At 41.3% G+C, this 25,732-nt stretch overlaps 2 protein-coding genes across 5 annotated transcripts in view; one reads left to right on the top strand and one right to left on the bottom strand.

Moving 5' to 3' along the window:
- The window catches only part of znf608 (zinc finger protein 608), a 48,510-nt gene extending 40,724 nt beyond the window's left edge, over positions 1–7,786 (bottom strand). For both annotated transcript variants that reach the window (XM_037099463.1, XM_037099464.1), the window contains exon 1: positions 5,553–7,786. In XM_037099463.1, the coding sequence (XP_036955358.1) occupies positions 5,553–6,524 (972 nt within the window). In that variant the 5' untranslated portion in view covers positions 6,525–7,786. The remainder of the gene's footprint in view (positions 1–5,552) is intronic.
- Positions 7,787–9,779: 1,993 nt separating this feature from the next.
- LOC119018884 (GRAM domain-containing protein 2B) lies at positions 9,780–23,602 on the top strand. Of its 3 annotated transcripts, none has more exons than XM_037096889.1 (14): positions 9,780–10,044; positions 14,692–14,808; positions 15,353–15,440; positions 15,861–15,930; positions 16,210–16,313; positions 17,537–17,632; positions 17,933–18,004; positions 18,420–18,509; positions 19,147–19,258; positions 19,785–19,931; positions 20,294–20,369; positions 20,470–20,574; positions 21,111–21,192; positions 22,504–23,602. In XM_037096889.1, exons 1-14 carry the CDS (start codon positions 9,944–9,946, stop codon positions 22,543–22,545), a joined length of 1,302 nt encoding a protein of 433 aa, XP_036952784.1. In that variant the 5' UTR covers positions 9,780–9,943; the 3' UTR covers positions 22,546–23,602. The 3 variants fall into 3 exon arrangements, with proteins under 3 accessions (XP_036952784.1, XP_036952786.1, XP_036952785.1); XM_037096890.1 differs by lacking the exon at positions 9,780–10,044 and adding an exon at positions 13,604–13,817; XM_037096891.1 differs by lacking the exon at positions 18,420–18,509.
- Positions 23,603–25,732: the final 2,130 nt, after the last annotated feature.

Genomic DNA, 25,732 nt, shown 5'->3' on the forward strand with positions numbered 1-25,732 from the left:
AAGGGTACAAGTGTAATTTGATTGGTATCCTTAAAAGTAACAAGTCCATTTTTGGTATATATGCCTTTAAAACAAATAACATTTCCATCTGCTGTACTTTGTGTCCAGAGCTTATTAGCAAATGTTAGCATGCTAACACAATAAACTAAGATCTTAAACATGCAAAACATTTTAATTGTAACTACAGTTTGTACTGTGACCATAAAACACCAGCGTTTAGAATAGAGTTCAGTTAACCAGAAGAGTCCACACCACGGACCACCAGGCAGAGAGGGTCTTTTAATGTTAACAAGACACATAAACTGAGCTGACCTACCTGCGAATAATGAACCTTGTAATCGGCATATAGAAACATTGGAAGTGCAGCTAAAACCGACCTGTTTTGACCTTGTCTCAGCTCATAGTAAACGGCCGTGTTATTAAGCACAAACGGCTGTCAAAACAGAGACAGTGGCTCTGCTTCGCCTCAGCGATATAATCATTTTACAATCAAGTCGCATTGGACAGATTATAAAACAGCAAAATAAAGTGTCCTAATGGCAGAAAAGATGATAGATGACAGCAAAATTACCTGGATATTCAATAAGGTGGATGTGTGTTCCAGGATCATCCACTTTGATGGAGGCTGGGACTGAAAAGACTTTCAACAACCATTTCTCCATAATGTCGCCGATCGCAGATCAAATACAACGTGACACTGCTTGCCCGTCTGGCCATCAGATTTGGGATTCTAATCGCTAAAAGTCCATAAGGTATTCTTATCTTATGCTATTAAATTGAATTTGCATTTACCGCCAGTCAAGTTAGAGGGGCTGTTTTCACTCAAAAGGGGCGTGGCATGTCACAAGGGAAAAGTAAGTATTTAGGTTAACAGCATGCTGATAAGCTCAAAGAACAACTGTATGGTCACACGGCTCTAACAAGCCCCTACAATAGTACAGTGAGTCTTTCATACAGTCGGTTTAAGCAAAGTATTATGTCAACCACAATCTGCCACCACCACACAATTTCCACAATTATGCATGTGAAATGGAAGAAAACTAGACTCGACACGTAATAACACACTTTGGGTTCATGTGTGTTTGGCACAAGTGAAACGTGAGCCATGACACAGCCTCTATAGACAGCAGTATCGATTATAATAGAAGTGGATCCGCTCCATCAGACGCACATGAGACAGACTGAAAGGATGGGGCTTAAACGCCTCCTGTGTAGACACACTGTAAGGTATCGGGTTTAAACCAAGCACAGAAAGGATCTCTGCCTTCTCTAATATAATATATCATCTTTAATATATGGTTATGAGTAGTAATCTTCTTTAAACAGAATGTCATTTCTAAGCCTCGTGAATTCATATATCTAGGCTTTCTGCAGCTATTCCAGTCAGTATTGCCACAGTTGTTCCCGTCAGCAGGGGTGTAACTACTTAATCCAATTCTGATTCAATTTAAATTAAATGCATCATAAAATCTCACAGTCTTCTCGAGATTTTGAGTTGATTCAGTTCAATCTTTCGACAGCATTAAAACCATAAAAATGGAAACAGCAATTAAAGTGTTTGATTCAGGAATAATCAAGCACATCCGGCGTCACACTGAGGTGCGAAATGAGATATTTACAGTATTTGGAAAGAGCCGAACTACAGCGCGGAGGGAAGATGGGTGCCGATATGAACGTGTCTGAGCAGGTGGACTGGGGTCTGGATTGGATTTAAGGAATGAGAAAGAAATGTGATGTTTTCGGGGCCGTCGTACTTTTAGCTGCTTTAAATTCACAAGCAAAGACCATGATGACAGCGTAGCGAGCGGTGCGTTCAACCAATCAGGTTTAAGGAAGGATCCATGTGTTAATGTCTGGGGCGGAGGGGAGAACTGTCAATCACCGATCACCCAGTTCACTTAAAAGGCAAAGCAAGTATAATTTCAGCCTCTCCTGTTCACAACAAACCTCTGCAAACCTTTGCTCTTTTTGGTGAAACTAACAACGTTAGGAACGGGATGCAATACATTAAAGGGGCTCTGTGTAACAATTTATAGTGATTTACGTGTATTATTCACTCTTTATTGGCCGTATGTGAGCGGATTGTAACGTGCTGTGCAAACAAAGACCATCCCCGTCTCTGTCAGTCGCCCATACAAGCCTTTGGATTACTTGACTCAGGTCAGATTCACCACGACAGTCCAAAGGATGCAGAGAGCTAACATTAGTTTAGAACCAGAGTTCGCTGACTTAAACTAACGACTGCCTTCCAACACAACACGGAAGTTCCACAGAGCCCATTTGAGGTCCATCATCAGTGTCTTTGTCTTGTTATTTATTATGTTTAATTGTATTTATCATGAATTTAATGCTTCTTCTTTTTGATACTGGAGCGTTTTGGTCCAACAAGCCGCCAAGCAAAACTGGATGTTTGTCAGTGCTTTTCACAGTTTGTTGATGCCGGTCATGGATAAAAGACACCAACACTGACTCCTGGTCCAAAGGACAATTTGTCCGACTCAACCACCCAGCTCAAAACAAAAGAAACTGGTGTGCTGAGCTAAATCTTAAGATTATAAATGGTGGCTATCACAAAATCACATTTTATCACGTTTTCAATTAGCAAATGAAGTAATCAGCACTTGCAAATAAGCCGTCTAAGACTTCTAATGATGCACGGCAGCAGAAGCAAACGTACCAGCCCGAGGCGCCGCTCAGCATTTCATCCGCTCAGTTTCATGCTACGTACTCATTCGCAAGCTCTGATGATTTCATTTGCCAAGCCAAACATCCAGCAGACATCCTCCGAACGATGTTTAACCATGCCATAACAACATCACCCTGACAGACAAAGATTATTACTCATATGAGCACAAGGCACTCCTGCCAGGGAGCTGATGTAACTGTAGGTCTGTTTTATGTGTCTGAATAAAAAGATTTCTGCTAGTATTCATCTGGGGAAGATGGTCTGTCCTATTCAAGATATCTTGAAATCTAACAGCCCGTTCGCACTCCCAAGGCGTCAAATACAGCAGCCTGGTCAGTGGACCTCACTTCTTCAAGCGGCCCTCCGGTGCAGCAGGGCTCCAGAGTGAGAAAGAGCAAAGTCAGAGGGGAGTCAGGGTGTCTGGATGGGTCATACACTACACTGTACCCCCAGACACTGCAGTTTGGGTTCCATGTTTGACCAGGAGTCAAGACTTTGTTTTTAAGTTACGTTACATAAGTATAGTGAGTCGACGTGTGAGCATTACGTAATGTAAGTTATGCAAGAGACGTGACTGAACAAAGTTACTCTAAAACAAAGTACGATCTTTGCCTCAACCTCACCGAGTGGTTTTGTTGCAAAAGTCGTAATATGTCACTCACATGCAAAAAAGATCTAGCCATTTCTGTCATAAAACCGGCGATGTGCTGCACCTCAGGTTGTGAGGCCCCTCAGTGGACCCTTTTAATGGCAGACATTCTAACTTGTCAAAGAACGGAGAAGCACTGGTGTGCCAAACAACATTATCATTGGATCCAATCTGTATAATGTTCCAGTCAATGAGAGTACATGAATAGGAACTAGCTCAGTCAAACGCAGTGCAGCCTTCGCTAATGTTACAAATTTCCCCTGAGGTTTTCCTGCTTTGACAAGTCAAAATGTCTGTCGTGAAAAGGAGTCTATTTATTCACTCAGCACTCTATTGCAAATATTTTTTTTTAATTCATGGAATCTGACCCAGTGAAGGGCATCAAGAATAATATAATAGATGTGTAGAAATAGCCAATCTTCTTGCTGATGGTCTCCTCCATGTTATGCAGGAAAAAGGAGACCACAGTAATTTATGAAAAGTCCAAGGTCTTGACGTTTTTTTCAATGCACAATGGAAAAAAAACGAAGATGTCTGAATAGTCAGGTTTAAAACCAGCGCTACAGATGCAGGTACGCATCCCACTGTCAACACTGTGCGTGCCAAACGTTCAGGCACTCATCTTTAAATCCTTCAAATACATTTGAATGTCAAAATAAATCTCAGTTTGTTATTGTTTTAGAGGGTGTAAAAGCTTCCGGAGCTCCACTACAACCATCACGGGACTCTAAAACTCCACAGTGGAGCCCAGATTACTGCTGACAGGGAATGAATTACAGTCACCGAAGAGCTCAGGGTGAGTATATGTGTGTGTGTGTGGGAGTGTGTGTTTCGCCGCCGAATGGGAATCCTTCAGATCAACAAATAAACAAAGCAGCCGGGGCAGGCCAGCGTTCCTCCTGTCAGCAGCATCTGCCAGCAGCAGGGAGGACGCTTCGGCTTTTCCTGCCTCGTCTAATCCTGCATCCACCCGAAAAAAAGAAAAAAGAAAAAAAAAGAGAGAACTCCTTCTAGACATCCTCCATCTGCCTGCTTCTTTTTTTTCCCCCTCCTGTGTCTGTCAGACTCTTTCAGCCCGTGTCCTCTGCTGTCACGTCCAATTCCTCCCTCTCTATCAAACATCTCTTTCCCCCACTTCACCTCTCCACCCATCCCTCCATCTTCCTCCATCTTTGTCTCTCCTGCGGATAACTTATTTAAGCCCCCCCCCCCCAAAAAAAAAAATAATTTCACAATTGGCCACATCCCCTGTTCTGCACTTAAACGACTAGAAAATGGACCTCGGAGCGGCTCGCTACAGCTCAGCGGTCCAACCTGTCAGCCCCGCTGTATTTATGTCTTACTCGCAAAGATTTTGGCTCCAGCACCTGATTCATTTTGACACAATGGGTGTTGAGCAAACAAAGCCTGTGAATATGCCACAACATTTTCTCTTCTTCTTCTTCTTTTTTTTTTTTTTTTTTTTTTTTTTTAACAGGATGAAGAAAGAGGTTTGCTCTCATCCCCCTCTCACCTTTGTTGAGTGACTGCAATGTGTAAATAGTCACCAGCAAAAAAACAAGGAGGACTGGATTAAATGGTACCAAAAGGAAGAAGAGGAGGATGGAGATGGAGGACACACTGCTGCTGCTACTGCTGCCTCCCTCCTCCTCCTCCTCCTCCTCCTCCTCCTCCTCCTGCTCTTCTCTTCATCTCCCCTCCAAAAGAAAAAAAAGACACACACACACACACACACACACACACACACACACACACACACACATAAAATAAAAAATCTCATCTCTGTACATCAGCATGGCAAAATATCAGCAGACAGACAGTGAGACTGGGAACAATGACACCAGCTGGACAACAACAATAGGAAACAGATATCATGTGGCAGGCAGGCGGTCATCCATCCCTCCATCCCTCCATCCATCCATTTAAACATCCCTGCTGTGTGTCTGCTGCTGCACGGGCTTCTTTGTGGCCTTCACACCTGCATCTGGCTCCCTGTGTGTGTGCTCTGAATACCAAAAATATTTCATTTCCCTCTTCTTCTTTTTTTCCCTTTTTAATGTTTCCGTGACAGAACCACACTGGAGGGTGAAGCAGCTGCAGGTGTGAAGCAGTAGTTTGTTTGTGTTGTTTTTTCGGGGGGTTGTTTTATGTCACTGTGTTTTTTTTTTAATTATTATATTATTATTATTGGCCTCCAGACAATAAAAAGCCGCTTACCTTCTCGGCTCCCCTGTGTTTCTTGGCCGCCGGCGTGTCGTCATGCTGCCGCCTGACAACAATAGCGCCGCCGCCGCTCTTAACTCCACACTCCAGCGCGGTTTTGTTGGCAGCGCCGCCGCCGCTACTCCCACAATTATTGTTATTGTTTACGTTGCTGGTATCTCCCGTGATCCTGGAGTCCGGCGCGGCGCAGTGGCAGTGTCCGGGGCCGTCGCGGCACAGATGATGCTCGGGCAGGGCGGACGACGGGAGGAAGACGGAGGGAGGAGGAGACGAGCCATCGGCGGGCTTCTCCTTCCTCGTCCGGACCGGAGGAGCGGGAGGAGCGGCGGCGTCCCTCTCCCTGTCCCTCTCCCTGTCCCTCTCCCTCTTCCAGCCCCGGATCACATTCTTCCCCTTCCTCTCCTCCTTTCCTTTGGCGCAGCTCGCAGGAGAGGCCGTGGTCACTTCGGAGACGCCGTTGTTGTTGCCGCAGCCGTCCGCGTCTCTGCTGACCGCTGAAATCATCTCCAGACCGTCTCCACCGACGCTGCGTCCTTGAGCCTCCCTACTCTGCTGCTGCTGCTGCTGCTGCTTACCGAGCCCGACGCACAACTCGCCGCCGCCGCGCACCGCAGCCGCGGCAGCCGCTGCGCGATCCGCCGCCTCCGGTTCGTCTCGTCCCTCCCGGCCGGCTCGGCTGCGTTTCAGCGCGGATCTCCTCGGCTCCGACCCGCCGCTGCCGCCGCCACCGCCGACAGGTCCCCGCGTCTGGAGCGAGGGCAGGGCCGCGTGTCTGTCGGCTGAGCCAGCGGCGCTGGAGGAGGAGGAGGAGGAGGAGGAGGAGGTGATGGAGATGGAGGAGGCGGTGGAGGAGGAGGAGGAAGAGGTGGAGGTGGTGGAGGAGGAGGAGGCGGTGTGGTTGGGTGACAGCTCCCTGCAGTCCGTCAGCAGCCCTCCATTCTCCCCAGCTCTCAGGAAGCGGTTCATCTCCTCCTTTCCTCGTGTCCTTTGTCGATCTTCACAATAATCAGCATTCAAGTCATTGTCAGCCCGCCGCAGTGGGCACACAGCACCGAGCTATAGGTGGACACATGCAGGTCTGTTATAGGCTGCTGGAGCAGGCCTGCTCCATCACAAACTACACCAGGCTGAATGACAGCGGGGAGTTTCAGACAGATGTTTGTAGGTATCATATTATGTAGCCCACACGTCCCATTTGTAGAAAAAAAAAAAAAAGTAACTCATACACCATTATGTTAATTATTTAAATGAAACACTAAAAATAAACTAGCCTATACAAAAAAAATCATATCATATCACAGAGACATTGCAAAATTGGCACGTTTAGTCTAATATAACATAACGTGTTTCTCTGCATGTATAATACTCTGCGGAGTGAAAACAGTGTTTTGTTTTCTTTCACCCTGAATAATGTCTTGACTGTATTTTGCAAGAAAGAAGAATGTGATTCCTTTCTCAGGAGGGGACACTGAGGGGCCACAGGGGGGCGCTGCGGCCTCTCCTCTATTGTTTAAACATCAGCTCAGGTGTAGCTGATGATGCCCACCAGATTTAAAGGCCTGATGCATCTCATCAGCTGCTCCTGCCTGGATCTTTAAAATTTCACTGATTGGTGACAGGGGCCACTGTAACACCTGTGTACCTGTTAGTGGGACAGTAGACAGTAGACAGTAGTCGTCTCCAGTGGAAAGATAAAAGATATTAGTCAGATAAACTCTAATATACAGAATACTGTCCTGCTCAAGGCATGTTATTTTTTCTTCTATTGCTAAACAACAACTTAAACATACTCTCTTTTTTAATTTACTGTCAAACAACACAAGCAAAGTGTATATTTACAAATTTGGATTGTCAGAAGTAAAAAATGCCTATAATATAACAATTAAAAGTGCTAAGTTCTTCAAAGCAGATAAATAACAGTCAGATACATGATCAACAAGGTCAACAAACTTTATTTACACTTTGTGTAAATTATTTCATGTCAGCTTTGAATAGTTGTAAAGAGCAAAATAATTATTGGTATGACTCAAAAGATGAGTTTGCATGTAAAATTCGATCTGTATAACATTATTTAGTACAAAAGCAGTTCAAAGATAAGATCAGTTTAACTTTACTTATCCGTCACCTGCCACAGCAGCAGTGTAGTGATAGATTTTAAGAAATGAATAGCAGGACCAAAGACAAAATAGAAAAATACACAATAAAATAATGATAATATTGGTAATAAAGAAAAGACTATATACAGAATACAGAATGTAAATGTTAATAACATATATAAGATTATATATATGTTTTATTAATTTAGGATCATAAAAGAAAAAACTGAGAATCAGAGGAGATGAAAATAAACAGACATATACACACACGTCCATATAAATAATACAATTATACAACAACAGCCTACTGAAGGTTACAGTAATTCACTAGAGAAAGCTCAGCTGAATGAAAAGGTCAGTTTTCTTTACATGACATATCTTTTCTTAACATCCTTTTTAGAAGACATAATGTTTTATATACCAGGATTCGTTTTAAAGGATTCATGTGCTCCAATCTTCACAGTGTAGAAAACTAGAAACCACCTCAGACGGACCGATTAAAGAATAAAAAGGCGGAACAAAAAGGAATGAATAGAACGTGTTTAAATGATTATTTTCACATTAGCTTCCTGCTGTTGGTGTAATGAAGAAATATTCAAAGTCTCTCTCTGTGGCCGTGTGGCTGCAGTGGAGAAATAATGTTTTGCAAACCCTAACAGTCAACACAGACGGAAACTCATTATCAGAGTCTCTTAAAGGGACAAGGGGAGTAAATGTAGACGAATGACAATTTAGAGTAATGCAATAAATACAACAGCAGCCCACAGGAGTGTGTAAAGACATTTGATGACAGAATCCTTTAATCATCCCGGAGACACTGGGCAAATTAAAATGAAATTAGATGGTAAGTATTTAGCTGTGAGCAGTGTTACTGTGAGGAAAGTTGTTGTTCAAAGAATTAGATGCAGAATTTATTGGAAGGTTTTGGTTTTAGAGACGCTCTTGACAGGATGGAAATGAAATCCATTGTGAGTCTGTGAAGGCAGAGGCGGATATATCAATATTTTAAGTCTGGGAGCTGGTATTTTGTGCCAATACTCAGAACCTTTTTTGGCTTGGACCTTGTTTATATTCTCTCCCGAAGGACACATAACTCTGTCAAAGGCAGAAAATAATGTGGCAATTTACATCTTTCACACAGACATTAAAACTTTATGTCTTTATGAAGTAATATCTGGTTTCTTTTCCTAATTTCATGTTGAGATAATGTAACGTTGTGCTTATGGTCTTGTTAGGTTTAGGCAAATGAAACCACTAGAATCAATGTAAGCTAAGTATGTTTCAGCAAAATCTCGATAAGTTACGGCTTTATGTTTCTTTGTGTTGCAGCTTTAGGTCATTTTCTATTTCTCTCTTGTCACAAGGCTGGGCTCAGTCTCTGGTTAGGTTAAGGCAGAAAAAAAACATTGGCTTATTAAAGATACCCTGTTTACAGATTTCCTGTTTACAAATTTCAAAAAGCAGTCTCTAACTGCAGTCACCAATTTGAAAGCCTTGTCATCAGTTTCTCCGTTAACGTCAACTCCATAACGTCAACTCTGACTGATGTGAAGTCAGGTTATATAACACGTAACGTGAGATGGCACATTTTTGCACAGATGTCAATATGGTGTGCAGCATGTGATACGTACCTGTTTTAGCTCAGTTATGGCTGTAAAATGTCCCTACGTCTTGTTAAAAGCATCCAGTGGTTTCATGCTTAGGGATGTTGGAACATCTCCTCTTGTCTGTTACCGCCATTCCTTCCTCCTCTTGTTCGGAATGTCAGCTCACATACGTGTAATGTTAAGGCGATACGACACATATTGTGCAAATGTTCATATGACACGTATCCGTGCAGCCCCTTCTAAAATGTAACAAAATGTCTCGCCGTGAAAGTGCAAACACACACCGAACTCGTCTGTCATTGACCAGAGCCACTGATAAGAGATTTGGGGCAGCAGGAGGAAGAGTGAAATGTCTACAGTGAATGGCTGTTGGACACTGTAATGTCATCAGACCAAGCAAACACAGCCACTGTACACAGTCACACACAGTAATATCGTGTTTATATTGCTGGGGTTTTGGAGGCGTGTCACTTTTTACTTCACCAGTATATAGTGGGGAGAAAAAAGTGAGGTACAAGTACAGGGTAAATAGTCCCAAGCAACGCAACATGGACAGACTGGAAAATCAGTGAGGTAGAAGGTGGATTCATTCAAATCGCAATCCACCACATGTCGCAGTGAACTGTGCAGATACGCTTCAGAGAAGCTATCCAAGGTGTCAGCCATTGATCCTGCCGCTGCAATGACCTACAGCGCAGACAACTCGTTGCAATTGAAAAGGAAGAACACAATGTCCAAATCTCACTGTAACGCGTTCAACACAGCTGGACATCATTATCACCGGTAAGATAAGCTTTTGATCAAATTGTTATCTGCAAAAACTCTTACAAACTGAATCTCTAGCTTTGATGTTCAGTGGGTCAGTGTTTCCCTCACTGGAACTGTTGTCTTTAGTTAGAGTCATTCAAACATTGAAAAAGTGAGATTGGCCCCAGAATTGATGCCTAGAAATCTATTCCCAACAGCATTTGTTCTCTTTGAATAGAAACAGTAGGGTGAATCTGAGTGTTGAATGTGTTGTTTGTAGCCTTGGACGCCACAGAAATGCACTAAAATTGATGCAGCAGAAACCAGAGATATTGTCTCTTTCACCCTTTCGCCAACAACATGGAACCGGTCCAGTTCCTGTTCGCCATTTCGAGCACCTGTATGTAACTGGTCAGAACCAGGTTGGCTCCCAGCTTGAACCACCAAAAAATATGTTTTACTTGCCCTGAAGTGAAAACCAGGGTAGTAAAATGGTTCGGCTCAACACCAGTGGAAACACTGGCCAGTCCGCTTGTTAACACCAGAATCTTTAACAAATCCGGTTTAAGAACAAGAGCAAATTTGATGGGAACGGGGATTTCATCACATGCATTTTTCTAGACAAAATATGGCGCCTACATAACCAACAGTGCAACAGTTTGGGTCAGCGATTGGGGTATGCTATGCTAGTAGTGGCTAACATCACCCAGAGCCTGCAGCAGAGATGATGAGCGAGCTACAGAGGTAAGGTGAGCTGACTTCATTCACAGCCCCAGATTTTATTCATTTTCAAACTCTAAGTCTTCAGACCCAGCGGACACAGACACATGTGACATCCCTTGAGGACATTTTTTTCACACATATATCTATCTGTCATCCTACAGATTACACTTCTTCTAGAGTGAGTCAGCCTCAAAAGTGTCTAGTAAACCCAGTTTGACCTGAGCCTCTCTTGCAGCTCCTGCTGCCTGTTCTGCTGCCATTAAAGAGACACATTCATAATTTATAGGACAGTGGTTCCCAAACTTTTTCCCCTCAGGCTCCCATTTTGTAGATAAAAAATGTTCTTGATTCCCCCACCTCCCAGCTTATATAGATATGCACTCTCTGTTTCACACACAAACACTCCACATTTCTGGACTGAATTTCTGTTTCCAACATTGGGGAAGAATCTTTTGGAAATGGTTAAAATAGAGCCTAAATCTTTATTTACATCCCGAGCTGCAGTTCATACAGTTTGTGTTTGTGTTTCAAAGGGCATCTGGTCTCTGTTTACACACCACAACATGTGTGCAGAAGACTCAGTCTGCAGGAATGATCATTCATGTCACAACATCTTAAATGGAATGAGTCCAAGCAACTAAAATGCATGACATTTCACATTTTCCAGAGCAGGTTGAAAGTAATTGTCTGGCACTGCCTGTTGTAGCATTAAATAGAACTTATTGTATTTCAAAGAAATGTGTAATACATCATTTATTTGAAATAGATAAGAAATAAAGAAACATATAAAGAACACAGTGACAATACCTGCAATACATATAGAACGACACTACAGTACTCATCACAAAGTATTGTAGGAAATGAGAAAAAAGATGAATCAGCAATGTTGAAAATACAACCACGGACGACTGATGGGAAAAAGATTTGGCAAACAGATCAACCCTGTTTGTATTTCAAAGTGCATGTGTGCTAGTGTGTGTGTGTGTGTGTGTGTGTGTGTGTGTGTGTGTGTGTGTGTGTGTGTGTGTGTGTGTGTGTGTGTCAGTCATGAGGGAAATTGACACAAGAACACAACAAATACTGGAACAAATCTGGCAGCCAATAACACTGATTTCTCTCACCCACTTCTTTAAAGGATGGTTCAAGGGTTCAGTCTTGGTCTAAAGGTTGACGTTAGAATTAGATTTTTGTTAGACAATCGCAAACATTCATCTTAAAATGAACCTCACCATGATGACAGACAGTCACTGTTCTCTGGGTTTTTACAATCTGTTAAAGATACAAAAGACTGTTAGTCAGTGAGCTATAGACGTGTTGGTACAGTAGGTGTATTTTTTCACTTTGTCCAACTGTGCTCTCAGTCTTTATGCTAAGCTATGTTAACAACTATCTGTCTGTGGCTCCACATTTAAAACCGTTGACTTTATAGAATATAAACGGCGCGCCATAGGCTGAGAAGTGAATCTTAAGCTGAACTGATTATCTCTAATGACCAGCAGGGGGCATCCCCACAGGTTTCAAAATTAAGTCAGATTGTATGTAAGCTTATGAGAAAATGACCCTACTTCTCATTTCATTTAGTACCTCAGATTCCAAATGAGTTTATGGTCTCAATTATCTGTTTCAAGTCTTCTTAAATTGAGCATGATGTTCATTTCGTAAATTATGATCCCGTTAGACTGAACTAGACCGTAAAGAAGGGTATGTTAAAGTGCATGGCTATCTTATAATTGACAAGTTGCAACCACAGGTTCTATCAGTATGCTCCCCAGCTCCACCCTTGCAACCAAATATTGTCACTTCTGGTTCGTAAAAATAATATGGTGATGGCCATAATGCCAAATAAAGCGTGCAGGACCAGTAGTGTGTGTGTGTGTGTGTGGGTGGGTGGGTGTGCGTGCGTGTGTGTGTGTGTGTGTGTGTGTGTGTGTGTGTGTGGGTGGGTGCTTGTGCTTGTGCACGCAACATAAACTGGTTGATTCTGGGAATGCTGAAATAGAGAGAGAGAAGACAAAAGAATGACACACAAAAACTGATCGAGGAACTTCATAAGATGTTTGTTGTCTGTCATTGTGGCCCAGTGGCCCAGAGCCGATATCAGTCAGCTCAGATTACAGACACACAAACACACACACACACACAGGAGCAGTATACTAGATGGATCATATATCCGTATTCAAGCTTCATTTACACAGGAACTAAATATCTGCGGGGAGAATTCAATTCTGCATAGCTTGGGGGCATTATTCTCATTCTTTTCAGTGTGTGTGTGTGTTATTTGGCCTCTTTGCTCCAGAGTGAATAATGACGGCTCTTGTGAGGATTTTCATTTCATTTCACTGTAATCAGCAATCACCATCACCAACAACCACCAGGAGGCATGTGGCACTGACTGCTCTGCTTGCCTGTTGACAACAAAAACTCACAGTTTCATGCTAAGTTAGTTCACTGAACGGAATGTATATAATGAAATAAATGATACAGCTTGTATGAGCAAAAGGAAGCTGATCAGATTACAACCTGTTTGTGCAGCCACAAGAGGTAAAAACAGAAGAAAAAAAAAGGAGAAGAAAGTTTTGTTCCCATGTAACCTGAGCTAGAATGGGCCACATGGGAAAACATCGTGTTAACTTCTTTCTACCTGCCAAGGTTTTATGTGAGTAGAACAGGAATGAATAAGACACGAATTTAAAGTGTACTGGAACGTCAAAGAGAGCAAAATGAAACTCTCCAAACAAAGCTGTGTCACTGATCAAAGGTTTAAATGTTCATACACACACGCACAGCCTTACACACACAGAAACACACTGCACCCTGTCCTGCCATCTGATTGGCTGTGACACGCAAGACCAGGAGGCCCAGCAGACACTCCCACAGGCAGGTGAAGTAACAGAGGATCAGGCTGCAGGGTCAGCTCACCCTGCCTCTCAGTTCTGGTGGCGGAAAACAGAGAGACAGACAAGTATTTTTGCCAGTAAAAACTTGCTTAACATGATGATAGAACAATGTGTGAACCAGCAGACCTCGCAGGAAGATGCCAGGAAGGGAAACAGAGGAACTGCAAAGCATGGGGACAGGGATTATCAGTGAGTTTTTGACTGTAAACCAACTCAAAGAGGAGTGTTTTACATTTAAAGCAATATGCTGATGGCATGAGTTGTTGTTGTAATGGTAGTAATAGTACTGTTCGTAGATGTTATGATATGATTGTCAGTGCTGAAAGAACGAGTTCCAGTTAATAATGGAAATACCTGGTTGTTACAACGACCCCAACTGCTAGTTCAGCCTACAGGCCATTTGATTAAAAAAGATAATATTAGTCCTTATCTTTGTGTACAGTCTGTTGACCTTAAACATATCTTCGACATTTATTATTCAGAGATATATTTAAGGTCATAAAGAAGTGGAGTCCCCCTTAAATAGTCTGTCCTCCAGAGAGCAGAGAAAAGATTATTTTGAGTAAGGAAGTTTTGACTCAATACATGTTTTGGTCATGACTTAAAAAACCTGCTATTCTTTTCATCCAAGTATATGTTCAGGTGAAAAAAACATCAGCTGATTCTTATGTTGGCCTCATATATCTGTATATGTATCTGTGTCAAAGATTAATTGTGAGTCAGACTCTAATATCTATATTTATCATAACTGTATGTCTCTGTACAGTCACAGATGGTTAATGTTACTGTAAAACACCATGTTGTTAGCAATATTCAGTTTAGTTATCACTCTTATTTTTCTGAAATAATTAAGTGGATTTAAACCCACACTAAACCTTAATTAAATACATTCCTGCTGCAACGGTTCACTTACCTCAGTGATAATTAAGATGCTATGGATCCTGATGTTTCCCTCCATGCACTGTGCATCCCTTCTCCAATCACTCACTATTTCTGTTTCAGCTAAAACACATATTTTGAATAATTCTGCCTCATGTCTGACTGTTTTCTTTCTGCTCTGCAGTTCAGACCTAGAAAACATGGAGGAGCGTCTGAGATATGAGAGGATGGTCAGTGAGTCTCTGCAGGCCGATCCAGAGCAACAGGAGCAATCAGGCAGGAGGAAACCAGCATTAGTCAGGTAAACTACAGTGTTACCTGCTTTTTACATTTTCTTAAAACGGCAATTGACACATTTTTTCTGCTTGAATGTATTGTTATGAAGTACAATATATGTGGACTGCACAATGTGATGATGTTTAAATTGTATTGTATTTCCTACAAGCCTCATGTTCGTGACGCTACATCGTCTGCCAAAGGGGCAAAACAATCTCTAAAAAAATAAAAGCTGACTGGACAACGACTGGTCCTTTATTTCAGAACTAAATGCAGAGATTTAAAGTAGCGCTATGGCCACATTTTTCATTTCAAACATTCAAAACATGAATTGCATTTCAGCAGATTGTGAAGAAACAACAGTGTTGATGTAATGACAAAGACGTCTACTTGCCGTGATGCAGAGATTTCTACTGAAGTTAGCATGCTAACCAGCTAGCCCTGGTTGTCACGTCTACTTATACAGCCTTGTAACGGCAGATGTGTGTGTATATGCTGTCATGTAAGGTGTAATCAGTTTGATGTTATATTAGTTGTGTTGTAAAGTTTATTGATTTTTCTGCCTGCAGATCAAAGACCTTTGACAACTCCCTGCTGACACAGGTCCAGACAGAATCAGACCCCAAGTTAGAGAGGAAGAAGTCTCACTACAGCCAGGTGAGCATTCAATAAAGTAAACTCCGATATGTATTTTATTACACCTATAAACATTACAGCTTGAGGTCGATCAGGCAGCTGTTTTTCCAGCTGAATGGTATCAGATGTTATTTCTGCTGACTGGCCTTTTGTACCAGTCATCAATTGAGCCTTTATTTCACAGTAACTGATAGTGACGTGACAGATTTGATGTCAATGATATATATGTGAAAACATTCAAAACCCTTCCAAAACGTAAAAAGAAATGGGACATTCAAAACCTCAACCTTTGTCAAGTCTGAGTCACTTTTACAGCTTCTCAATTATAATCAATAGTCACATTGTGTGTTTCAGTGGGTTTTCCATGCATATACAAGCATCACTGAGCAGTCAGTGTGACCGTGCGTGTGTGTGTCTGTGTGTCTGCGTGCTGTGTTTCAGCTTTCTAAGAGCAACTGCCAGTACCATAAAATATTTAAGGAAATCAGCAAAGAGGAGCAGCTCAGACAGAGTAAGTCTTTAATGATCACAACTATCCTCACCACCTTAAATACTGAATGAGGGACTAGATAATAGTTGTGCATCTGATACGTTAAACACGTTCACGTTTTCTGAAGTCTTAAAACAGGACACACATGGCTGCAGGTTCACTATGAATAAAACATAACACGATCTTTCTTGGATCCCAATGCCGTGTTTGTCTTTTCTGTTTTTTTCCCCTAACACTTTCAAAAAAGAAGTGTTTTGCAGTTTTCCCTCAGCAACCTGATGCTCTTTACCTGTTTGTCAGGTTACACCTGCGCTCTGCAGAAAGACATCCTCTACCAGGGCCGAATGTTCGTATCTGACCACTGGATCTGCTTCCACTCCAAGGTGTTTGGCAAAGACACAAAGGTATCGCAAAGTGGGGCATGGTGTACTTTTAGTGTGTGTCGCTGGGAGTATCGAGCTGCGACATCTCTGTTGAACACAGGATGGAACACAGGCTTCAGTGCAACAGATTGAATGCGTTTTCTGATGATGTGCGAGGGCTGAGTGTTATCGCAGCTTTGTGGTGAATAGTGATGCGCTGACAGCGGCAGGTTTGATTTGACGAGAGATGTTGGCCTGAATTATTAAAGGAAAACTGTCAGCGGAGAGCACAGATGACAAGACACACCATTTTTTTCTATCAGAACACATTTTGTAGATCATCTACTCGTCACTCAAGGACATGTAAACATGACACAGAGGAGGTCAGTGAGGTGAAAAACGTACAAGACATTTTTTTTAACTCCTTATCAGTGAGGGATCTTGTTCTCCCTTCAGGGACTGTAGGACCAAGGATATCAGACTTTACAGAAAAGAAAAAACCTTCTGTGATGTTCTTTGATAAATATCTTAAGAGTAATTTGCCAGCAGATTATGGACCTACTGCTTACTTGTGGAACAAACTGTCAAGCTGCTTTATTTTCCATGCTTAACACTAACATGCTGATGCTTTAGTGTCCTAGGAGGAGTCATGCATCAACTCATGTCTAATGATGACTAAAGAAAATGACACATAGACTGTACTGTACTCTGTTTTCTACTCAGGCAGCAGGGTCATTCTTTTAAAGGGCTCTCTACAACAATTTTGTGCAATTTACACGTACTTATCACTTTTTTATTGGCCATATGTGAGCGTTTTATTAACATGACATGAAAAATGAGACCTTCCCCGTCTCCCTCGGTTGCTGATACAGGCCTGTGGATGATTTGTTACGTAGTCGCAGCCGCTGGACTGTGGTTTCTTTGTGAAGGACTCAGGTCAGATTTACCGTGACACTCTGAAGGATGTAATTTTATGCAAGTTCTCACGTGCCTTGTCTCAGTGCCTCTCTCTGCTCCGCAAACAGAGAGCAACAGTAGCTAACATCAGGTCAGGCACGGAGTCCGCTAACTTGCAGCACAACGCAGAAGTTCCACAGAGCAAGGTCAAAAGTCAGTGACGTTTTGAGGTGGGGTGAGCTGCTGTGTCCGGAAGTCTTCTCGGATATCAGGCTTCTCTGATGCCAGTGCCATCAGTTTGAATTCATTTTACTTTGGCTCTGAGAAATCAATTTTATATCATTCTGGTGGTTTGTCGTTCATCCCAGATTGCCATCCCGGTGATGTCCGTCACTCACATCAAGAAGACCAAAACTGCCATCCTGGTGCCAAATGCTCTGGTGATCGCCACCGCAAACGACAGGGTGAGAAGGACTCTGCTTCATCACAATTTCATAGCTCACACATGGCTACTTGGCTCTATACACTGTCAGCATTTCCTCCTTTAAAATCAAAGCCATCACCTGAATGATTTGGTTCAGAGCTGTTTCGTCCAACATAATAACATGACAAACATGCGAGGGCTCATCTTTGTACAACTATAGTCAGTTCCTGAGTCACTTTAGAGCCCTAGCACCCAGTAAACCCTATCAGCTCCAAATATTTGGCACACACCAAAACAACCTGTAAACTTGACAGTGAGACAGTTGTGTTTTGTGTTGCAGTACATGTTCGTGTCGTTCCTGTCCAGAGACAACACCTACAAGATCTTGATGTCCGTCTGTCTTCATCTGGAGGTAGGACAGAGTTTTCTTTTTTTTTTTGGATACACATGAAAACCAATAGAAAACCTGAATGCAAATTTCATTTGTCTTTAATCAAACGTGGCCAACTTAAGTCAGGGATACGTGACAATGATGTTGAATAATGTTAATATGTTTTTAGGCTATGGGTTGTAACCCCTTAAATCCAGAAATGTTATTTTTGTAGCATTAAGGTTGTTAAAACTCAAAGTTTCAAATCTTTATTAAACAATATTGTGTTGCCATTATGTCAACATATGTGGACTAATTATTAATGAGGGTTCTTACAAAAGCAGAAACTTGGAGGCACTGTTCACAATAGCCGGCTATCTCTAGATTAAAGCTCTGAAAACGTTTCGAGCTGTGAAATGTGCTGTATCTTAGCTGTATGTGGTATGTTGGCGTACAGGAGAAAAGTCCATGCAGCAGTCCAATCCCCTCCTCAGCAGATAACAGCTTCAGAGGTCAGAGGTCACCTCTGCCGCCTCGTTTTCCTCTGGTAGGTCAGAAAAACAACCTCCCCAAAATCCCTTAAACAACACAACACTGTGTCACATGATGGATGTACTACTGATAATATGCACACCTCAGCCAGTCACATCAATTTTTGTATTGCCTGTATAACAAAATAAGTAAGTTTGGACATCCTCCCAGTCAACCTGATGTATTGTATATAGGTTTTTTTGGGGTTTTTTTTACCCAAACTCATGAGATATATCAATGGCAAAGCCTTGTGGGAGCAGAAGTTGGAGAAATGTATGTTAAAATACTAAAATATGTGCAGAAAGAACCAGTTCAGCTGGCAGATAACACAGATGAGGCAAAAAGTGGTAGCTTTCTAAAAGTTTACAAACTGATAATATGTGTGAATTGTTATACTTTCATTTAAGCTTTTGTATTCTGTTTTATGCACCCAAAAAAAAAAAAAATCCCTTTTGAAGGTTGTCTCATTTGGCATCAGCCCAGACTTTTCAAACATGAGACTGCATCATCATTGAACTTCACACATGCTTCTGACTTGTGATTTTGTTTTTATAAGCTTATCCTTACACCTAACAAACATGTAACAGGATGTAAAAACTGGATTTTAGGCAGTCAATCAAAAAAAGTGACATGATGTCTGTGCGTCTGTGAAGAGTTTTCCAGGTGATTTCGGCGATCTTGATGGAGCAGTGAGGCAGAGGAGGCAGGAGATGGAGGAGAGCAGCAGCTCTGACTCCCAGACCCAGGACTACGAGAAGATTGCAGGTATCATGACCAACCAATCATCACCAGAGTAGCTAATAATAATTACCAATGGTTCATATTTTTTCGGATACAGCTCATGAGATTTATCTCAAGCGTTTCAAGCGCATCTCAAAACTCCAATCAGCTTTTACTAAATTAACAAATCTGAAAATGTTAAGCAGTTGGAATTTCATTAGTGGAAACAGGGACATGGTCAGCTAGGTATGGAGGACTATTCATTACACTGCCTGAGAGAAGCTCAAGAGAAAACAAGTGTAGAGGAAGTGAAGCAGCTGGACACAAACCACAGCAAGGGGGGGAAAGATGTGTCTTAATCTCCACTGGAGTTCATTTACAACCTGCCACTTGTAGTTCCCTTGTTGGTTTCCCAGGGCCGAGCCAAACTCAGGGCGCCACTAGATGGCAATAGTAAAACAAGTGTCTCGCTCAAGGACATTTCAGCAGAATCAAACATATCTGCTCAAAGTCAGATTGAAAAGGGCTCAGATTCTTCCCATTCCCACTTATTGCCTCCTCCATCCTGCAGAGTTCCCTGTTCCTCCGTTTCTGGATGTGGTGAAGCAAACAGACAGCTCAGCTCCTCTTGAACATGCGGACCATCAGCACAAAGTGAAGAACCAGCATCAGAGCCAGCAGAGCTCGGACAACAAGCAGCACGACACACACCACACTGGTACGGATACGGTCCGGTCTGCTGTGTTAGCGAGAGACAGTCTGAAGGAGCTGAGAGGTTTTGATCAAGTCTGTAACCCTCCAGATTTAACCTGCAAACTACAGACCACAGACCAAAGAAGTTTATTTTAATCCGGAAACACTCCAAACTGTCCCATATATCCTGATCTTACAGTGCAGGTCACATGTCATGTTCGTAGTTTATTACTTTATTAATTTTCCTGCCTAAATGGACTTGATGTCACTATTTGTATATTATATGTGTTTCACAAGTCAAAAAAGACAAGGAAAGTTCATTTTAACCTTAAATCAATAGATGGATGTATGTCAGTTTAACAAACTGATTATTTAATCTGTTTCCAGGCTCAGAGTTGGTGACCGACAGCAGAACTGTGAAACCATTTTCTCTCAACACTGTGCTGTTTGTCTACATGTTTCTGTGAGTTTACAGCCATTCATTCATTCATTCATTCATTCATTCATTCATTCATTCATCCATCCATCCATCCACCCATTCATTCATTTTGTCATTTTCTCAGGGTGTGTGTCCTGGTCCTGTCCTCCTGTTACCTGGCCTTTAAGATCGTCTCATTGGAGCAGAGACTGACGACACTCGGCTCCATCAGCGAGTTAACCCACCAGGAGTAAGTTCACTCAGCTTGTTCAGCGGAAAAACGCTCAAAAACAATGTGAAAGAGCTCGATAAACATCATTATTCAAGGTTTTATACTTTTTTAAGAAAATGACTATCTTTTTCTCGGCATGTGAAGCGAGCCACAGTAAGGACAGCTCTGTTCCGAGGCTGAATTCAGTTGTTATTTGTGAGATCTCAAACGTCAGCGGGAATTTGAATGTAGTTTTCTTTTGTCAGGGAGAGAATCTGTGAAATTCTGCTTTCTCTTCAGCTCTCTACATGAATCTACTAGTTATTAGAGATAGATGTATTAATGCTCACAGTACGGCCACACACTTTGTGTTTAATCTCCAAGGTCACACAGCTCTGATGTTTTCTAGGGAAGTGGTACTTTGAGGAACAGTAGATATAACGTGGATGATAGGGACTGCAAAATACAAGATTACATGACTATGATCTACATTATTTTGATCCAGGTTGTTTACAGACATGTCTGTCTTTTCTTGAGATATTCAAACTTTGTCCTCTGTTGTTTGATTTTCCCAGCAGTGACTTCCTGCAGGGGAGTGATGTGAACACAGAGCTTTTCTCTGAACTGCTGACTATCAACCTGATGAAGCTGGAGAAGGTCAGTCTGTCTGTCTGTGACTTCCATGTTACATTTAAGACACAAGAAAAATTTCTACCCATTACATCCCTAAATTCCAAGAAACCTTGGTGGTTTATCAGTGACATTTTGAAAAACAAACAGCTGCCAGGGCTTTTTTTTTTTTTTTCGGGATTTCTTGAACAAATAGTCTTTTCAGCCAATTGACAATTCCCATCCAGTGTTCCGCTGACAAAATCACATTATTCATATGATCAAACGGTCAAGAAAAAGGGCTCTTTTTTTTCAACTTCATAATCTCAATTATTGCAAAGCAGACAGCAGGTAAACTTGTGTTAGGGATGTTTTTCACCTCGCCAGTTTCCAGAGAGCGAAGTGTAACCAGAGGCTTGTTGCCATTAATCAAACATTTATAGTCAGTGATCTGTTCATAGAGTGGTGTGGACGTCATCTGTAAGAAGATCTTGTCTCTCATCCATCAGTCTTTGCTTGGTGCGTCTGGGTAACATTAACATTTCAGGCTGACATTCTTATCCCGACACAGAGCAGCAGGCGACAGTCTCATCAGCAAAAATGTATCAAGAGTCAAAAGTGCATCAGATTGTAATTGAGGCTGTTTTCACTGGATCTGGTTGCAAATGTGTTATTTTCTATATGAAAAATAGGAGCTTGATAGAAAAACAAGCAGCTGGGGAGAAATAAAACCTCAGGGGGCCGAGACAAATAACAACAGGGAGGATGGAGCTCAAGTTAGCTAATCAAGTGTAAGACGAAGCAAACAATGAACACAGAAAGCTTAAGAAAATGACACTTTATGTCACCATGAACAGGAAACTTAAGGAAAAGTTCAACATTTAATGAGGATGATAAGATTGATATCAATCCTGTGTCTGTGTCAGGGTGTGGTTAGCTTAGCTTAGCATGATGGCTGGAAGCAAAGTTAGAACAATTCACTTACCAACATACCTGAATCTCACTAATTAACACGTATATATATCTTCTCTATGAACATGAACAGAAAGTATGACAGAAGTCGAGAATGTCCATGATTAGCATCATGAATCTTTAGAAGTTAGCCTCCGGTTTTCTCAAGATATTGAGCTAAATTAACCTATGATCACAGCAAAACAAATCTGTTGCAGCAGCTAACAGCCCTGAAATTATTATTATATTATATTATATTATATTATATTATATTATATTATATTATATTATATTATATTATATTATATTATATTATATTATATTATATTATATAACTTTTGTTTATGTTCAGATTAAACAATTAGAATACAACATGTGCATTACAACACACACTGTCTGTTGTTCCAGGTACAGAAGAACCTGCAGAGACTGCTGGACGAAGCTAGCTGAACGTGCTGGAAACCAGTATATTATCTGGGAAGTTCTGTAAATAAGCTGTAAATATATAGTTTATTATAGTGGATGTTAGAACCGGACAATATTGAGACGTATTGGACTGGCATGAAAACCTGGGAAATGATGATGCAGTAAATACTGTTGAAAGAAACTTAACGCGAGATTAAAGAGCAGTGTTTCACTCTGGAAAATCTCACCTGTAACCACACCCAACAGCGAGGTCACTGTGTTCTGACACGATAGAGTTCTACATCACAGCGAGGTGAGAGTTAAACAACTGGAGGTCAGTATAGACAAGAGTGGCTCTATCAGCTGTAATTACAAACCAACCTGTGATTAACGTTTCATCAGCGGAACAGGATTTAAACATCCTGGTAGAATTTTAAATCTAATGTTGTGAATATTACAATACTACAGCTGCTGCATTTACGTATAAAGCAGTGAAAGATTAGATGTTTTTTAGGTTAAGGTTAAGTTCTCAGCGCTGATGTTCTCGGTCAACTGAAATAGCAAACACAGAAATGTGTTTACATGATGACATTTTGGCCTGAAAACCACTGCTGGACTTCAGCCCACAGGGACTTGGCTGGAGTTGCTTTTACTGATAGTGTTGACGCACACCCCTTGAGTGGGTTTTCCTCATGTTTACATCGTGCTGCCGAAGAGTTTTACGTACTGTCATTTCCAATGTGGACCAGAAATGCATAAAGGAGTGGGGCCTTTTTCCCACTGCAGGGACTTAACAACCCGGTGATCTCACATAGTGGCTTTAAAAATGACACACTGTTTTTTGTTCCCGATGGTTAAATTAACTGTATGTACTGATGCATCTACTTGACATGCAGCTGTCCCATGTGTTAACTTCACAAAGCTACTTCTGATTAACTAACTATCCAGCTGAGACTTGTACGACTGACTGTTACAGACATTCTGATGACTGTGATGTGTAAATATTAGAAATTATAATTACAAGGTCTTCACAAAAATGCAATGACTTCCTCTGTTGGGGAATAGAGTTCTATTTTAAAATAAAGTTTTATTTTTGCTGTTATATCTCTGCTTTTTTTTCCTCTTTGTTAGATGTTTGCCACATTCTGTGTTGAAATGCTGCCACCCCAGGTTATATTTTACTTATTGCTGTGTAACAGTTACAACCATTTACTTTATGCTATGTAGGTCATATGGGAGTTACTTAGCCCCAGTTTGTGCCTATGATGTAAGAATTGATTCAGGTCAATAGATCAAACCATAATTAACCCATGATGTTTGAGAAGCCCATAAGTTCATTTTAAAGCTCTTGGTTTCCATAGGATGGTAGGATATTTTTATTCCCCAAAGACTCTTTTAATCACTTTTATGAAAAATATTACATCATACATATTTTCATTCTCAAACAGAGGTGCAATTTGGGGAACAAATTCAGGCTAGGGAGTTAATGGCATGACCTGATTGGCCTGATCTTTTTACCTTAACCGATCTTACTTCTCATATCTAAGCATAACCAAGCTGATCAATGAAGGAAGTGAGTACTAGCCAATCAACAGCAGCATAGGCTGGGTCAATACTTTGCTACCTTGTGGAAAAATTAAACCCCGCCCCACAAAGGCAGGAGCTTTACTCCTTTTTACTGAAGTTGAAGTAGAGAAAAAAATGAACTGACATAAAGGTTTGGAAAAACAGAGAACTGATATCAACAAACACAAAACAAGAGGCTCAATCACAACAAACTAGAGTCATAAACTGATCTGACAGTTGCTAAGCTTTTTAAGCAAGACTAACTTTGCTCTCTTTATCTGTTGGATTTATCTTCGACCTCACTGATGTGGGATAACAAATTAAAGTGCAAAGATGTAAATTAACCAAAATTGACATATTACAAATTCCTATAACAGTTAGGGAGTCAAGGCTAGCAGTGGCTATCTCTAGCTAGCTTTAAGGACTTGGCTCTCTTGCTTTAGATGTGCAGCTGAGCTGACTATTTGTTCTTTGCTGTGTTTTGTTGTAACTGCTTATTTAACATTATTTTTCATTAGATTTGTTGATTTATGTCACATGAAAATTGTTATATGACATTTGTTATATGACATAATAAATGTCAACAAGACAGATTTTGGTTGTAGCTGTTACAGAAATGAGCTCTAACATTAACATGACACTAAAGCTGCAGATGTAAGAGGTGACCCTGTCTTTGAATCTGTTCACCTCCATAGTGCTTCACATCGCATTAGAAGGCACTTCAACTTCAACTTATATGCTCCATTTTTTGTTGTACACATGTACTGAAATGCAACACAAAAGACGTGTAGTAAGTGAATAGCCCCTCAAGAAGTTGATTTGTTGCTGAGAGTTTGAAGAAGACAATGAAACAGCCAATCTAAGAAAATTAAAAGAAGAACAAAATGAGACCCCAGTCAGTTCCACTTCACTTGCTGATTCCCAAAGTGTCTTCTTGTAATCCTACCCACTACCCACCATGCACTGGGAGGTTTCTAAGGCGACCCTGACAGTCAACAAACATGGCAGCTGTTGCAGGGAGCTCACACCAACATGAGTGAGTAATACTCTGATTTTTACACTTAGAAGTGAACTGCCAAACCACATTAAACATTTATTCATGTGGTGTGAACATTTTGATTCCAGTTTAAACAACTCAGCGGTTTGTTGTTTTTATCTGTTTACTGATTTTCTTAAACCTGGAGACTTCAGTGGCTCAACAGAGGAAAAAATGAAAATTTGACCTTTAGCTAAATACAAAATGGTTGATTACTATAACACAGCAGTGCAATCTCAATACGCACATCCTCATAGCTGTTTTCCAATGTGCTTTATTTTTTGGCTACCTCACCACCAGTACAACAGTGAAACATTTGCAGCTAAGAAACAAAATCTGACATCCAAGAAATCTGAAATTTACTTAAGGACACAATAAGAGTTTTCAAGAGGCTTCAAGTGATGGACGTAAAGAAGCCAACATTGTGTGACCTTGTCTAACTTCAGTCTGATATTGACCTCGAGGCGATCCAGCTCCCACATTCCAACGTTTTCAGCACGACACCCCATGATCCCCAAACTGTATGTGATGCCGTGGAAACAGGACATGAAGAACCAGAGGATCCTGAAGAAGGTAGATGCCAGGGGAGGGAAACAAACACACCTCACTGAAAACTGAAAACTGATTCAT

Source organism: Acanthopagrus latus, chromosome 5 (genome assembly GCF_904848185.1).
Source record: "Acanthopagrus latus isolate v.2019 chromosome 5, fAcaLat1.1, whole genome shotgun sequence".
In the NCBI taxonomy this organism is placed as follows: domain Eukaryota; kingdom Metazoa; phylum Chordata; class Actinopteri; order Spariformes; family Sparidae; genus Acanthopagrus; species Acanthopagrus latus.

What these genes read in the sequence shown, in the direction of transcription:
- LOC119018884 (XM_037096889.1), top strand. Translation starts at nt 9,944, where the DNA reads ATGACCTACAGCGCAGACAACTCGTTGCAATTGAAAAGGAAGAACACA. An exon ending in AGAGGAGCAGCTCAGACAGA is followed by an intron (nt 15,931 to 16,209) that starts GTAAGTCTTTAA and finishes CCTGTTTGTCAG; the next exon opens with GTTACACCTGCGCTCTGCAG. An exon ending in CCGTCTGTCTTCATCTGGAG is followed by an intron (nt 18,005 to 18,419) that starts GTAGGACAGAGT and finishes GTTGGCGTACAG; the next exon opens with GAGAAAAGTCCATGCAGCAG.